Consider the following 17,584-nt stretch of genomic DNA (forward strand, 5'->3'; position numbering starts at 1 on the left):
TCTAAATGAAGGAGATGCCTTTATGGAGTGGTTGTTACTAATAAATGGTCTGAATGACTCACAGTATTATCATAGATTGCAAGTCATTCTCTGTTCCATCGTGGACATCGAAGAATTCATATGACAACCCCTGAGTTGTTTCATGGGCAACATTCAAGATAATAAGTTGGCAGTCAGATTTCCTTGAGAGAAAACAAGGGAAAAACATGAGCTGTATTAAAATAAACTCTCCTATTGCATCCCTTTCTCTCAGTTTTTATTGATCCACACTGTAAACATAATACATATACTGAAATCTGTTTTCAGACTTCAGCATGGGCAAATACGGTTGAGAAAAAGATTCAGCCTCTGATACACCAAGCCCCAGGCGGCTCTAGCAAGCAATTCCTTTAGATGGCAGGTCCAAAGCTTGCGTCCGTGATCTGATCTGGAATTCATCTCTAGAGATCAGGTTTCTCATTCTGCTTCACATGTGCCAACAAAAGAGTAGCAATGTTTTCTTAAAGCAAGTTGCTCCCCACCCCCAGCCACCACCACCAGCAGTCCTTGTCCCACTTAATGCCACGACAAGGACCAAGGAGAAAAGCTTCCTTGAAAACTGCTTGTGCCTGGAACATGCAACTTCGCAATTTATCCCTTCGTGGTTTTCTTGCTGATTTTATGAAGTGCCAGGCATTGCTGATGGTGTCAGACAGCTTTCCTAAGTGGAGGTTATTTGTATGAACAGTATTTCAGAGTTGATGGGCAGAAGTTAGACTTCTCTCCACACACCCTCCACCCCTTCCTTGCCAGCCGACTTGTGTTTGGTTGAGGCTGTTTTTTTTTTTGTGGGACAGAGGACTATCAATCAGAAAGTGCCTCAGAGAGAAATAATGGTTGAGTGATTTTTAGAGCTTCCTGTTTCAGCAGCAAGCACTGTAGACATAAACAGTGATCTAGCCAATGGCTACAGAGCTGCTCTGGTTCTAATAAATCAGTTTTGTATTTTCTTTTTTGTGCTGGTTGGTGAGGAGCAAGAGGGTGGAGAAGATTGCTTATGGAAGAGCATATTCTGTGGTCCTTTATTTTATTTTTGAAGAAAAATTACTTATTGAAAAAGAGAGTGCACTGTTTGTGGACTGTTTTCTTTCTGTTGATTATTATAAAACAAGTTCAGATATAGGGGGATGTTTATAAATAACCATGCACTGTCAGTATAAGAAGGTTATATGGGTTTGAAGGATCTGTTGAACTTTTAGCCAGTAGAGTACCTGTATGTGTACATATATGTAAGTGTATATGCGTCCACAGTTCCACTGAGAAGACTTGTCGGACCACATTATCTTTGGGGACTAAATCCATGCATGAATAACATCTCATCTAAAGCCGAAATGAAGCAATTAACAGAAATTAATAAATGAGCAGTGTGGATTTAATGAGCTTCCTATGAATTCATTCAAATGTGTCAGTTTTATCAGTCTACTCTTAGGGCAGGAGACCAATTGCTGATCTTCAAGATTTGCATTTAGAAAGCATTCATGGGCTTCAGGCAATGCCTACCTTCCATCATTGGCTCTGATGTGAGTCCTGCCTTCAACAGAGACAAGTTTCGTTCTGTGTTAAGAAGGGAGCTGTCCATGTGTGCCTTTTGCACTGATCCCCAGATTCTGACTGGGGATTGCAGCACGTTGCCCAGCCTCTCTTAGCCTATATCAGGCAGTGTATCCCATTTAGGAAGTCCATTTTATGTTACAGAACTTCTTCCAACAAGAGTTTGGGGTAGCTGAGGACCTGTAAACCATAAAGCGATCCAGCCAGCCTCTTTCAGGAGGCTTGTGGCTTTTCTTCTGCCAGATTCAAAATCTGTTCCCTCTGATTTCCTTAGTGAAGAAGCATTCATTTAGACACCACTTACACTGTGTTTTTCTCAAAGATGCAAGTAAATTTCCTGTTTATTTTTCAATTTAGATTAATCCCTGCTTTTACCTTGAGATTTAAGACCATCATTAAGAATGCGTTCGTGGTGCAAACTGCAGAACCACACCACGTCCCCGCCCCCTGCCGGGTCTGGTATGGGAGGGTTGGCCAGCACCCTCACAGGTGCTGTCTGGTTTTATACAAACTGAGTCATTTTATACAAACAAAGGAAACTTTACTTGGCTCAAACAAGGGCAGTGCGAAGGTCTGAGCAGAGCTGGTATCTGTGTGCTTATCAAATCTCAGCAGACAAGGTGAGCAGCAAGGGCCTGTTTGGAGGGGGAAACATTCCAGTTCGCTCCTGGCATTGGTTTGGGGTCTTTACAGATGTTTTCCCTTCATGTTCTTTGAAACCATTGTGTGGAGAAAGTCAATATCTATCTATCTATCTATCCATCTGTCTATCTATCCATCTATCTATCTATCAGTCATGAAGGAGGACCTGATTTAAATTAATTTCATAATAAGGCACTTGTCTGCCTCTTTAAATGGTGTGTCTCCAGTACCTACACCACTGGATTTTTCCATATATTTACCTTTATCATCCTATTTGAAACTTCAGAGTGATAGCCGGTATCTTTTTAGCTGCTTATCAGATTTGGTGATGATCTCACTCAATGATTCCTAACTGAGGTGACTTTGAACCCCAGGGGAAATTTGGCAATATCTGCAGACATTATTGGTTGTTACCAGAATGTGCCATAAGTATCCAGTGAGTAGAGGCCACGGATGTGCTCAATATGCTACAGGGAACAGGGCAGCCCTGTCACTGGCACCAGCAAAGGCCCCAACACTTTATGCCTCTACAAAATGTATGGAAAACTTATATTAAAAAGTACACACAGAATACAGATAAATAACTTAGAAAGCATCACTGAATATTAAAGTCTTTTTTAAAATATGAAACCACACCAGTGTTCTGTATGCAGAGATGTAGCCAGACATGCTTGGGAGTGAAGGTCGCTGGGAAAAGAGTTTGAGAACAGCTGTGGCATGCTCAGGTACCCTGCAGTGGTAACTGAGACCCAAGCTCTGTGGAAAAGACATGAAGATGTGCCCAGAAGCCCACAGAAGGTAGGCTCCCAAGAATTTTCAAGACCTTAAAAATCCAGCCCTTAACAAGAAAGGCACTGCCTGTTATCATCAGGAACTAGATCGGTGCCTGACACAGAGCAGGGACTCATTCAGTATTTTCACATGAGTGCCTACTGCAGGACTCGGTTTGTGCTCAGCAGAAGGGCCCAGGGGTTAGCACATAGACTTTATTGGATTCTCTGCTGAAAGAGCACTGCCTGAGCAATTAGAGGTGATTCTTCTTTGTTGTGGGGCTGTCCTGTGCATTATGGGAGAGTTGGCAACATCTCTGACCTCCACTCTGTAGCCAGTAGCATCCCTCTTCCCAGTTGTGAAAGCTAGAAACATCTGCAGACATTGCCCAGTGTCGCAGGGACAGGGGGTGGGATCTCCCCTGGCTGAGACCTTGTGGCCTTGGGGAAGTTACTTGGCCTCTCTGAGCCAATTCTGCCTTTGCCCATGGGGGTGGGAGATGCAGTGAAGGTTACCTATAAGACATATTTGAGGAATTCTTACTTCACGTGGCGAGATCTGCAGAGTAGAGGAAGGAAACCCTGTGAGCTTGTAACAACAGCAACCAGAATCTGCTTTTTTTGTCTGTCTAAATGGATGAGCTTTCTGGGGAAAAAACCTCAGCCGATATTCTTACTTCTCAGCTCCCTGGTGTTCTCAGGTCATGAAAGGGTTATATGCAAACAGCAGGCATTGAGATTTCAGATTAGCAATGGAGGAGACGAAATTAAATATGTACTGTAATTCGAAGCACTATTTTTCATGGGAAAAGAAGTTCTCCCCATTCAGCCCTTCCAACTCTTTTGTCCAAACATTAATGGCATGCAAATATTTATGATTCATACATGCCCCTTTTATTCCCTGTCATATTTTAACAATAAACAGTGCATTTTAACAATGAGGCAGAATAATCCCTTTGTCCTGTCCCTGAGCCCTTCAGGCCGGTACCCAGAGCATCACATTCTTCCCGCGCAGTAATTGCTGGCTCCACCCGAGTTTAGGGGAGTTTTATGGTAGTGCCCTGGCAGCGTGCTTCCCAAGACTGTCCTTAAGGATGCCTTGGCTTTTACACTGGAAGCCATTTTGAGGTTGTGTCTCAGCCTTTTCACAAACCACAAGTGAACACTGGCACACGTTTCTTTTTTGGTCACATATAAATGAAGAATTGATTCATCTGGCTGTTACTTGGAAAGGTATATTGCTCCACAACTGTCTTGCACTTTGTCCAATCCATGGGCTCCAGATTATACTAGAGCCACTGTGTCCCATCTGATACTCCTCTGATTCATAATAGCCACACAGAAGCACATGCATTATTGGTGAAGTCTTTGGAAGACCACATCCCATAGTATGCCAAGTGGGCATGCCTGCAGCACTCACTGAGATGTACTGGCCTCAGTCTCCTCACCTGTGCAGTAGGTATGACAGTGCCTCCGTCTGTGCCTCAGAAGGTTGTTAGGATGATTAAAATGGGATGATGTGTGGGTGTAACAAGATTGACGAAGAGCTACAACTCACCTGGGCGTTGCTCTTCCTTCAACAGTGAGAATTGCTGAAGGCGGAGGGGAAAGAGCGGGCAGGAGATAGCACATGTCTCGCTGAATCAGAAAGTCAGGAACAATGCCATTTATCACAGTCTGCTCCTCCCTGGCAACGCCTGTATATTCCTTTATCCTACGAGGGACCTCGTAAAATGAGAGTGACTGAGACACAGCAGGAATTTCATTAATATTTGTAAATAAATAAATGAATAATAATAATAATAATAATAATATAATCATTCCTGACTTTTGTGAGGCCCTGAATGTGCTGGACTGTGTGTTTTCTGTTTTGATTGGTGATTCTCAGTCTTTGAACACTTTCCAATCAGGGAAGTAGAGTGTCCAGTGCTATTTTATGAGAACTCTCCAGTTGGAGTTACAAAGGCCAATCTAAGAGAAGCCACAACTTCTGGGACAAGTGAGGGGCCCATAGTCGGGCAGGCCATCGGTATTCTGAGTGCTCAGTGCCATAGGCAGGCATGACAGGAGCAGATGAGCAGCAGGGCATAACCCAGTGGAGAGGTTAGGGGTCTTCCTGGAGAAATTGTCATCTCTGTTTCAGGGTGTGAAGGAGGCTATCCTGGTGAAGGCATCAGATAGGGCGTCCTAGCCAAGGAAGCCAAGTCAGGGGAGGGCTTGGAATGGAATGAGACCTGGCAAGGGCCTTGATATTGAGAATTTGCTCTGGTACTAGTGAAATGGAGAAGCACCAACAGGTGGGAAACCGAGAACTGACCTCACCAGACACAGATTGTAGAGAGACGCCCACATTACAGACTGAAGGATGGAAAGGGCATTGGGAGGGTGCCTGGGGGCTCAGAGGCCCATCCAGAGACCAAAGCCCCCCATTTCTTCCTGCAGGCCCTGAACATTTTTTATTTCTTTAGAATAGAAGATGCAAAGGTTAATAAAACACCATTCCTGTCCTCAAACAACTCATTTTTATAGAACATCTCCAGAGAAAATGCTTTGCATGTTTTTGGTTTTCGCTAAGGAAAAGAGCTATTTTTCAAACACTCCATCATTCCTACAAATGCTGTTTTTTATAGAAAACACAGGCATGTGCATAGCCAGTTTGCAGATACACCATTTGGCAAATGCCATGTACCTAGAAGTAAGCTCCTGCCAGGCCCTGCCTACCGCGTCCCGCAGCCTTGCCTCCCTCTTCCTCCTTCTCAGCCTCCACACCCACCTGCCCTCACGGCCTCCCAAACAGCCGCTCTGAGAGCTAAAAGCTGGTAAGCAGGAACTGAGGACCTCGACGCTGCCTTCCCTGCAAATGTCCACCCCTTAGGCCTCTGCCCCAGAGCCATGTGTGTTTGAGGCCCTGGGCCATGGCATCAGCAGGGTCAAGGCCAGGATGAGGTCAACCCTGAGAGGTCACTTTGATCTGTTGTCCTATGTTAGCCTCTAGCCCAATGAATGGAGACTGGGGGATCTGGGTGCACTGACTAGAGGCTCTCCTGGTAGCAGGCATGACCTTGGCCTAGGAGGACTATGAACTCAGAGTCTTGGGGCTGCTTGGACTAAAAGAATTAAAACCTGGTTCCTCAGCCAAATTACTCAGAAACTGTGATACCAAAGAAAAGGGAAGATCAGAAGGGGACTGAAATCCGGGGAAAGGAAGCGCAAAGTCACATGAGTATCGAGGTGCCTGGGGGTCCTGTCAGTACTCTTCATGAGGAAAAGCCTGGCCGGTCCATTCTTTCTGTAAAGCTGTGCTCACCCCGACGCCACGAGAAAAGGAAAGCCAGGCTTTCAAAGTGAAATCCAACCTCATAAAAAACCAGCTGTAAAAAATGAAAGTTTACAGAATAATTCACTGATACATTTATCGAACATTTTTTATTTCTTTAGAACAGAAGATGCAAAGGTTAATAAAACACCATTCCTATCCTCAAACAACTCATTTTTATAGAGCATCTCCAGAGAAAATGCTTTGCACATTTTTGGTTTTCGCTAAGGAAAAGAGCTATTTTTCAAACACTCCATCATTCCTACAAATGCTGTTTTTTTATAGAAAACTGAGTTCTGTATTTTCCATACTTGACTTTGTCAACTCTTGGAGATGGTCCTTGTGCCAATAGCTTGGGCCTCCTGTTTGCATTGTGTCCAAGTGGACACAGGTGCACCTGGGTAAAGACATCAAGTGGATATACACTGACATCTTAATTTCAGTTCAATTTAGAGAAACCAGAAAATTCTGTACCGGATCTGTACCTCATTCAGAAATCTCCAAATAATCATCCAGTTCCACTGTCAAAACTAGTAGTAAGTGTTGGATTAAGGAAATGGATGCAGAGTGAAAGCATGAACTTGGCTATTAGGAAAAGTGAGGAAGAGAAATTTAAAATACTTTGTGGAAAATACCTCTGCTTCAGATTTCCCCGGGGAACCTGAGGGTGCGTTAATTTTAATACTTAGTTATTACCCCTCAGTCAAAATTAGACTGAGCACAATCTACACAGTAAAGGGAGAGATTGTTCCACGTTTCAGAATCCTCTGAGATTTCCAGAATTTGCAAAGAGTAAAACTTGAGCCTTCCCTGGCCGTCTTGGTTTTCAAACGCTGCCTTTTTCTTTTTTTTCCTTTATTTCCTTTCTCACTCTTTTGGGTGTTTAAAGTGTGTGAGTAGAGCAGGCTTCCCTACAGAAATGCACAAGTGAGTGAAAAATGTTGCACTGCCTTTCCCAAGCTGTGTGACCCCCATAGCAGATGGTCCTCCGTGAGGACAGCCTTCCCTTGCGTGACAAAGGGCAAGTTTCATATCCCACTGAAACTGCCTCAAAAAAGAGAAGATGACTTGTGGTTCCAAACGCACACCAAGGAGACTGGCGGAAACAGAGCCCAGTGGCCGAGGAGCCGAGGCAGGTGGACCTGCTCCCCGCGAGCCACACCCTGGCGGTAATCTCAGCGAGACAGGAGCCAAGGATGGCCCCAGAGACACTGCTGGCCCAGCAGGATGTTTGTGCTGTGACGGCACCAATTGCTACATGTGTTGTTCCACCCTTGGGCAAGTAGTGGTTTGGGGTCACCTCCTCACCTTGGGGTCACCTTGGGGTCACCTCATCTATTCCTGTTCCTCGGCCCTTTGGGGAGAAGTGTGCACTCTAGCAGCAATCCTGAGGTTGAACCACTCACCAGATGTGGTGAGGAAGTGGAGGGTGCGCCGACCGGCATGGAATTGCACTGTCCAGCTGCGGCTTTATTAGACCACAGCCGGCTGTCAGGGTTCACCAGCCACAGGGCAGGAAGCACACAGGCTAATAAAGCCCAGACCTGGGCCTCATCGCTGCCTCCACTTGGACAGTATGTCACAGCAGCAGGTGTCCAGGAAGACTCACCCGTGACCTTCTTCCCAACTAAATAAAGCAATTAGTATTTTGCCCTGGCATTTGGATGAACAAGCTGGCTTTGAGGGACGACACATGCTCCACTGGGGAGCATTTGGCCTGGCCTGTTTGTAAAGTGGATCAGCCAGTCACAGTTGTGCCTTACAGAGGTCACCAGCTGGCAGGGCAGGAGTGGACTGGAAGTTCAAACCGAACATGCAGTTTTCCTGGTGGGTCTTCAGACCCCATTCCTCCACCTGCCTGCTGCCCTCTGTGCAATGTCGGGGTTGGCTGGAATTCCTGGAAATGAGAGGATGGGCCTGGTGGAGCTCTGTCTGCACCTCCTGCTCAGCACTAACGTGCACACACCCACCTGCCAGCCCTCATCACACCTCAATACCGCTTGGTCACTCACTCTTCCACACAGATGGCCCAGAACTCTGTGGAATCACACATTCATCACGTCTATAATCATTATTACACTGATATTTGCTGACTCATTGTTTCATTTAATTTGCATGACAACACTGAGAGGGAAGGAGTAGTATCACCCCCATTGGACAGATGGCAAAGCAGAGGCCCCAGAGAGGTTCAGTAACTGCCCACAGTCACACAGCTAGCAAGTGGAAGAGCTCGGATTTGAATATGGATAAGTCAGCTCTGGAGTCCACACTGCTAACTAGCACATTATGCATTTCCACTTCCATGGGATTGTGATCAATCCCTTATCTTTTGCTGCTTCCAGGCATAAGTGAAGATAGCCCTTCTCTCCCGGGCACTTCTTCCCACTTTATTTAGTCCTAATGTTTGTGTTTGTATATAGCATTGCTCCGGGTGCCCGCCATTAGCCATGAAGGAGGCTGCTGTTCAGGTTAGGTTTCCGAGAGCCAGAGACAGAGGTCTTGGTGACCCCCTGCCAGAGCTCCCTCCCTCCCCACCAGCCCCCACAGCCCACCCAGAACCCTGCAGCCTACTCCCTTGGGAGCCAGGAGCTGCGGCCTCTCAGTGGCATGCCCAGGTCGCCGTGCTCTGGCCAGGGCCTCTGCTCGTCCCATCCCACGGGAGCCAGAACCAGGGCTGCGGGGAGGCTTCAAGGCTCCCCTGCAAGGACTCATTCAGGCTGCAGAAATGAACATCAGCTGCCTCTCTCCAGGGCAGTCCCATCTGCCCACTGATTTGGGGGTTGCTGTTATTCAGCTGATCCATCTTCCTTTGCTTTCCTCTGACTTACTCGTCTGGCTCCAACTTGCTGAGAAAAACACTTGAGAGGCTTTCGCTCTCCACACCCACACACTTAAAATTCCAAGCCCATAGGTCATTTGAATGAGGGAAATTGGCTAATAACACCGTGTGCTAGGGTGCAGCTGCCACTTCTGCAGGTGCTGGCCAAGAAGGGCTGTGTCCCAGCAGGGATGGGCTTGGATGGGGCAGAGGGCAGAGCTCGCTGGGTCCTGAAGCTCAGAACATCAGTCGGATGTGCCACTGGCTGACTGTCCCCAGTTGTCAAGCACGGTGCCAGATCTGGTCGAAAAACACAAGGAAGTGGAAGGCAGAGTTTTCCTGGGGTTGAAAAATGTCACACACACCTGTGAGTGCAGTGTCATCACTTATTACCCCTGCCTATGAGGTAATGAGCAGATGTCCTGGTGCTCAAAGCTGCAAACAAGAGCCCATTGTGAGGGCCAAAACCGGAATGTCTCCACCTTCATGAGCCGCATTATTGGGGCCAAAACGCCCCATCTAGTAACTTTTGCTGGACAGACATTTGCACATAAAACGATGGGCATAACATAATGGAGTTATAGTTATGAGCAACAATTTCACAAATATTCACTTGAGTTGACTTTCATTCCCGCTTGAGTAGGCCAGTCTGTGGTTAACCAGGGGGCGGCACTAAGGACTCAACTGCCAGGAGCCCAAATTTGGCTCAGTAAGGAATTGCTTTTGAACTATAACCCAGACATAATAGTCAGCTGAGCACAGTGCGGGTACATTAGAGTCACCAGGACTATGTGCACTTTCCTGGGCAGTGGTAGAGCATGGGAAAAGTGCCCAGAGTTTGGATTCCTGGTGCTGGTGTCACTGGGTTTGCAGGTAGAGATTTAGGACCTCATGACCATAATGTGAAGAACAGTGCGCATAAAGCTGGGAAATCTGGGTTCTGTGGTATATGTAAGCTGTGTGACTTTGGGCACATTACCTAACCTCTCTGAGCCTTTGCTTTGCTAGCTACTAACTGAGGACAATAAAATGTGTCTTGTTTATTTCATGAGAATGTGGTGAGGACCAAATGAAAAAGTATATGGGAAAGTGTTTGAAAAGTTGTAAGTTCTACGCAGACCTAAAAATGTCAATTATCACGAAGACAATGCTTCTTTGTTGTCATTTAGGAAGTCAAGAATAGGATAGTTGTGGCATGGCTGCCACAGGGAACAAAACACACAGGTGCCTATAGAACAGTTGACACTCCTAGTGCCAAGCGGTAACTCTTATGATGTTTGGTGCTTATGACTTATGACTAGGTTGAATGGTGTTCCCTAAAATTTCATGTCCGCCAGTAACCTCAGAATGTGACCGTATTAGAAGCAGGGGCCTTGCAGATGTCATCCAGTTAAGATGAAGATGTCATCCCGGATAGGGTGGGCCCTGCATCCAGTGACTGGTGTCCTTACAAGGGGAGGGAGATTGAGAGACAGAAGAGACACAGCAGGAAGACAGGCCTCTGGCCATGGAGGCCGCACTGGAGCGCTGCTACCACCTGCCAGGGACTGCCAGCATGCGCAGAAGCTGGGGCAGAGTGAGGAAGGAATGGCTCCCCATGAAGCCATCAAAGGAAGTGTGGCCCTGCCGACGCCTTGATTTTGGACTTCTGGCCTCCAGAGCTGAGAGACAATGAAGTTCAGTTTTAAGTCACGTGCTTTGTCAAACAACCCTAGAAAACTAACATGGTATTTTCATGGAGTCTCTGAAATGCTGAGCTTGCAGACATCAGAGGAAGTGCAGAGGGACAAGTCCATGCCTGCAGATGGAGATGGGCACCCTGCGGGCTATGTTCTCAGAAGGCAGTCGGAGTTGAAGGTGACACTGTATGTGTCCCACAAACCTCCTTGTTTTGCAGACCAGGAAGCTGACATCTGGAGAGGTCAGATCATCTGCGCAGGAACTCAAACCTTCTACCTCTCTTGCAGGAAGCGCCACACCCCCACATACACACATGCACACACACACCTGCACGTATACACAGACCTGCTCTGTCACTGGGCAAACATTGGTATTCATTGCTTGTGTCTTCAAGGTACTGTTTTGTTTTTTCATTTCAGTGCCCCCTGTACCCTGAAGCTACCCCTTACCCACTGCTCTCCTTTCCTACCTCCTGAGGGATAGTTGGTGGGAACAGAACATGATCCCAGCCCTTAGGCCTTTACAGCCGCAAACCCCACTCAATGCAACATCCTGATGGATCAAAGGCGCAGAAGCAGCCACAGAGCCAACTGCAGTCATCCAAGAAGGCTACCTGAAGGATGGGCACCTGGCGCCTGACTCTGAAGCCAGAGACTGAGGCAGCAGGGGGAGCAAGGAGGCCTCGGGGGCTGGCAAAGCGGCTAGAGGGAGAAAGACCCCAAAGCAGAAGCTTGGCAGCTTGTGGGTAGAGCTTGCTTGGGGGAGCCTGGCGGGGAGAGGTGAGAGAGAGAAATAGCCTATAGGCGGGGTCTGAGGAGTGAAGCTGGCTGTAGGTTCAGTCCTGATGATGCTGGTAATACCCCCTGTAGGTCCCTGCCAGAGGAGGGGCAGCTTGGCTGAACGCTCAGAGGACCACCCGCACGGGGCTGTTCCTGGGGCTGTGGCCACCTTGCTCCTTTGCCCAGTTCTTAGATGGGCAGTGGACCCGGGTGCCTGGCTACATTGCTAGACACCCGCACTGGGCCTGGCCTGCAGCCCCTTCTGCCCATTCCTCTACTTTGGCTAGATGCCAGGGTAGAAAACAATTCAGGGTGTGTCTGGTAACATCTGCAGGGTGTCCAAAAGATGGTGAATCCCTAAAGCCCGAAAGGAATCTTCGCCGGGTTCCAGGGAAGAGGACTGGTTAGTGGGGAAGGTGAATGAGGGGCAGGGCCCCGTGGGCCCCTCCAGTGCTCTGGCCCCCTGGTGCACTCCACCCAATGGCATCCTCACCTCGCCTGTTAAACAGGCCAGCCATGACTTTGGTTATAAAGCCACACCTGGCAAGGCAGATTTCATCATCTGATCATCACTTGTAATTGTTCTTATCATAGACTCATCCAGACAGGGTATAGATCCCTGGGGATTGTTTGGAGGGAGTTTTTCATGATTAAGGAATCATTGGTGTGCTGTGGCCAAAGATTATATTTTCATTGAGCATTTTTCCATAGCTTTCCTTTGTATTAATACATGCATGACAGTTGAAAATATTCTTTCTAACTTTGGAGAGGAAGACAATTTGATTTTGAAAATGGTTTTGGGAGCAAAGAGAAAAATGGGTGGGCACGTTTTACTTTTCTTGTTTTCTTCTCATGCTACACAACTAAGAGGAGAAACTGTTGAGTGGAGAACGACTGTATTGAGGCAGGAGGTCTGAACATCAGGCTTAGTCAGACCTTAGGATCTTCTTGTGGAGCTGTGAGAAACAGAGAAGAGAAATAGTAAAAGTGAACACAGCACACACCCTTCAAATACCATGCGCCGGATACTGTTTTAATGGTTTTACTGACATTAACTTATTTTATCTACCATGACATTCTGTAAGGAAGGAAGTTATATGAGCCCATCCTCCAGGTTCAGGGCCCTGAAGCACAGAGTGGTCAAGGGCCATGCCAGATTCATACCTGGAGTCAAATTCTCTGAACCATCTAGCCAAGAAGAAATGCTTTACATTATTAATATACCTATGTATTAATAATTACATCATTAATATTAATTATTAATATATACTGTATTGTTTATGTACTTATATATTGGTAATTGTATTGCTAATTATAAATCTATTTTTAAATAATTTTTAAGGTTATTAAAAGCACTGCATTAGACATGTAATGAAGACAGGGTCACATTTCATAAGTGTATGTAAAATGGTTAGATGAAAGTCCACGTCCGTACATAGGTTTATAGTACTTATTGAATTTCGGTCTATTGGTTACATATCCTTAAGTCCATTTATTAACCACACAGTTTGTCTGACCAATCCCATGTGTGCCTCTAATGTAATAAGATCTACCATTTAAAAATAATATTTCAAGTCAACCAGCAAATTCCTATTTTTGAAATACAGAGAGAATAATTTTAATTTAGTCTATCCTCAAACTTAGGAATTCTATGTTCCTAGTCCTTGGAGCTACCAACACCACTAGAGGGGAAAGATAGATATGGTTTCTCTTACTCCTCGAGGAGCGTGTTGGGGGAGGTGGATAGCTGCCAATTTGATGCTGTGTTCCCTGGGGTCTCAGCTAAAGAACACCATTCTGAGTCTCTCTTGATCCTGTGGTGTTTATTGACAGCCCAACAAAAGCCATGTAACCATGTGCAGTGTTAGATCTAGACAAATACTCCAGGTGTGCATTCCAGAATTTAAGCACAGCCAAACTCAAGGGATGTTGGCAGAACCAGTAAGTCATGCTACGGTGCTGCCTGCTTTCCAGTCTGAGGGCTGGGAAGTCTGAGTTAGTGGCCAGTCATCCAGCAGGTATGTTCAGGCCATTGCATCACCTTCTGTACTCTCTTTTGTGTTCCCACAGGGAAAAGCTTCACTCTGACGATCACCGTCTTCACAAACCCACCACAAGTTGCCACTTATCACAGAGCCATCAAAATCACAGTGGATGGACCCCGAGAACCTCGAAGTAAGTGGGCCCCCTCGGGGCTGGCACATCCTCTGGGCTGGTATGCTCTGAATCCTTGGGTTTGACCGGCATTGCTCAAATGGGGCTAAAACCCCGGCCAGAGAGGGATGTCATACCCCTGTGGGGAGAAAGAATGTCATTGTTGACACCCTGACTTCTCAAAGATTGTCTCTGAACACTGGGATCTTTTTGATGCATCCTCTCAAGGGCAGAAGGAAATCATGCTGATTTAAGCGCTTGTTAGAAACAGTCTGGGGCTGCATGAGACTAAGGACTAGTTCCTTAAACACATGGTGAAATTCAACAGGATCAGAAACAGTGTCTGGAAGACTGGCCAGGCACAGAGGCAGCAGAAAAAAGCCAGAGTGGACCACAAAGGACTGATTACCATCCATGCTGGCCTTTTATTCATTTGTGAAGGCTGGAGATGAAAACTATGAAAATGACCCTTTTCTTTCTGTGGCATAGATCAAAATCTTATTACAGGTCTGATTAAAATAGAGAATGGGAGAGTAGAATAGTTGGCTGGGGAAAACCAGTAAATATAGAAATATGGTACCAAAAAAACACCTCCTGTGAGGAAAGCCTTTTAAAAAAAAGAGTGGGGTTGTTTAGTCTGGAGAAAGATGTCTTTGCAGTGACTTAATGACTATCTTTGAGTAAACACAAGAGTAACGCTCTTTTCCAGAACCACACCCTTCCCTGGGATGGAGGTCAGGTTTCAGCCCAGACCTGTGCAGCTGACTGGAGCCCCCACTGAACATCTGCACGCCTCCACACCTTATCTAGTCTCCCATGAAAAATTAATATTCTCCCTCCTCAGGGATAGGGAAGAAATTCAAAACCAGGGCTTCTTAATATGCCCAGAAGTTGACATGCAGAAAGGTCAGGAGTGGTTTAGAAGTTGGGTTTTGGGGGGAAAAAGTAGAGTTCAGGCACATAAGCCTTCAGTAAGCTACAGAACCTCTCTGATCCTCAATTTCCTCATCAGCAAAATCAGGATAAGAATGCGAGCTTCATTGTAAGATTGAATGAGCCTGGCAGAGAGAGTGAACTCCTGTCTGAGGTCGTCAGAGAGTCCCTCCCCTGGGCATGGGGGCCAGTCCCCCCAGAGGACCTTCTCAGCCCTACCCATGGGGGCTTTAAGGTCATCCTGTGATCCCTATAGCTCGTGGCCATCCTGGCCACAGCCTCGTAGCATCTCAGTCACATGTAGAGCCATCCCAGGAGTCACCTCCACTTTCTCCATGATCCAGAGGGGGCAAAGCCCCACAGAGCGCTACCATGCCCCGCAGGACATAGTATTCCATTCATGGTGCCCCTGCCGCCTTTCCTTGCTTTGTGACTCCCTTTATTTCTGACCCCATTTTCCCCCATCTCAGATTTTTATCTTTAAGCCCTTGGAGACTTTCTGGCCACACCTATTCTCGGGAAAGTCTGGGACTTGGTAGCTGATTCTAATGTATGTGTGAAAGCAGGCCACAGCACAGGACCACACAGTTACAACCAAACCCAGCTTCTTAGGTATCCACAGGGGGAATGGCAAGCTAAAGACTAATAGTGACCCTACAGGAAACATAATGGAAGCACCAAGCAGGTGTCTTGGTGCCCCACAGAGGACCAGAGAGGAAGCAGGCTTAAACTACAGCAAGGCATAGGGTGGAGGGCCAAGCAGTTGTGAGGTGTAAAAAAATTGCCTTTGAGGGTAAACTTCGAGAAAGATTCACTCAAGTGGCTGTAAAATCTCTTATCTTTAAAAACAGAAGCAACAGCCATCTCTCAGACAGTTCAAATGCCGACCTGCCTGAAGGAAGAAGCTAAGCCAGTGACCCCTTGATATACCTCTCCTTCTGTTACTCTCTCGTGCCTAAAAAAGGGCAGTTTTTGTCCCACTGCCAGTATGTTCTGCAGTAATCAAAGAACCAAGGAGGTGGTTGAGCTTCAGAAAGCAAACGGTGGCCACTTTGACTTTTGTAAGAATCGGCAGTCGGGGAACATATGTTACTGTAATGGCCTGCCTGTATATACAGTTTACTCTTCCTGCCATTTTATCACTTATGAAAACAGTTATTATTGAGAAGGGCTCTTTGAACAGACAGTGGGGATTGGCTCCAAAGAGACATGTATTTTTATGGGAATCTTTCCTGCCAAATGGAATTTGGGATCTTAGGAGAAATTAAATGAGAGGTAGTCAACACACTGTAAAGAGGTGTGACAGCCCCAGGTAGATAGTCGCATTTCACAAGGGACTTCTAGAAAAACAGCCAGATGCACACAGACTTCCAGGGTGACTTGAGTAATCCTGACTTTTCTGTTCACCCTGTGTAGTAAGGCTGGGACACCACAGCTAATTTTAGTATGCAGTGTTTTTATTATTTGAACATCTAGATTCAAGGTGAGAACTACTTTTTGATGAAGCTCTGCTCACAGCCAGTTTCTTTTTTTTTTTTTCAAGAAAAAGTTAACAGAATTTTTTTTCAGCTTTACTGAAAGATAATTGACATACATTATTTAAGTTTAAGGTTTACAACATGATTTGATATGTGTCTCTGTTGTGAAATGATTACCACAATAAGATTAGTTAACACATCCATCCCCAGATAGTTGCAATGCATGTGTGTATGCGTGTGTGCTGAGAACTTTTAAGATCTGCCCTCTTAGCAACTTTCAAATACACAACAGTATTGTTAACTGTAGTCACCGTGCTGTACATCACACCCCCAGCACTTAGTCATCTCCTACCTGGAAGCTTGTACCCTTTGACCCACGTCTACTCTCCCTCTCCACTCCCCCACCCCTGGCTCTGGCAACTACCTATCTAGTCTCCATTCCTATGGGTTCAAATTTTAGATGCCATGTGTAAGTGGGATTATACAGAATCTGTCTTTCTCTGTCTGACTTCTTTTTATTTAGCACAGTGCCCTCAAGGTTTATCCATATTGTTGTAAACTCCAGGATTTCCTTACATATGAAAGCTGAATAATATTCCATTGTGTATATATACATATACCACAATTTCTTTATCCATTGACTTATCAATTAACACTTACGATGGACACTTAGGGTGTTTCTGTGTTTTGGCTATTGTGACTAATTCACAGCCACTTTCTAAAGTAATGTTAAGAGAGGTCATTGCATGTAAATCAGGACAGTGTCAAATCTATGAATTAATGAGGCCTCTCAAGTCCCTTCTACCATTATGGTGCTGTGAATTCTGCACAATCCTGGCAAAATGGACCTGGCATTGCCAAGTTGAATAGTTTAAAAAGTTCAATTGTTTCATGAAATTAGAGATTACGAGAGCTGGAAGAGAGAGCCTTTCAGGCCTTACTGCCTCATAGGAAAGGGAAAGGAGCCCCAGAGAAATGAGATGGTTTTCCCAAGTTGAAAGGAACTGGTTGGTGGTAGACTGGTGAAGCCAGAAATACAATGAGGAGCTCCCGACTCCCAGCTGTGTGCCCCTGTCTGTCCGTCCACTCACCTCCCTGTCCGTCCCGCACTGTCTGGCCATCATCTCTTCCCAACTCTGTGACCCTGGCCTCAGTATCCTCAGGTTTGAAGTGAGGAGTTGCCTTCTGTGACTGCTCACATCCAGCCCAACCTGAGATTGTCTAGCAAGGGTAGGTGGTAGCGCCTCGTCACAGGCACGGAGACTTCTTAGGTGGCAGCTTTCATGCAAACATCCAGAAGGAAAGCTTAGCTCATTCAACCTGCCTCTCGTGTAATTAAGGAAACAACTAAGGATCAGAGAACATGCCTCAGCTGTCTGTTGCCCAGGCCAATGGGATATCACCTTCCTGGTGATATTGTAGCA

General features: G+C 46.1%; 1 protein-coding gene across 10 annotated transcripts in view; it reads left to right on the forward strand.

The window, feature by feature from the left end:
- The window catches only part of RUNX1 (RUNX family transcription factor 1), a 227,600-nt gene that overhangs the window by 153,738 nt on the left and 56,278 nt on the right, over positions 1-17,584 (forward strand). For all 10 annotated transcript variants that reach the window (XM_017641983.3, XM_017641978.3, XM_017641980.3 and 7 more), the window contains one exon: positions 13,666-13,770. In XM_017641983.3, the coding sequence (XP_017497472.1) occupies positions 13,666-13,770 (105 nt within the window). The remainder of the gene's footprint in view (positions 1-13,665; positions 13,771-17,584) is intronic.

This window comes from Manis javanica, chromosome 3, assembly GCF_040802235.1.
Source record: "Manis javanica isolate MJ-LG chromosome 3, MJ_LKY, whole genome shotgun sequence".
Lineage (NCBI taxonomy): Eukaryota > Metazoa > Chordata > Mammalia > Pholidota > Manidae > Manis > Manis javanica.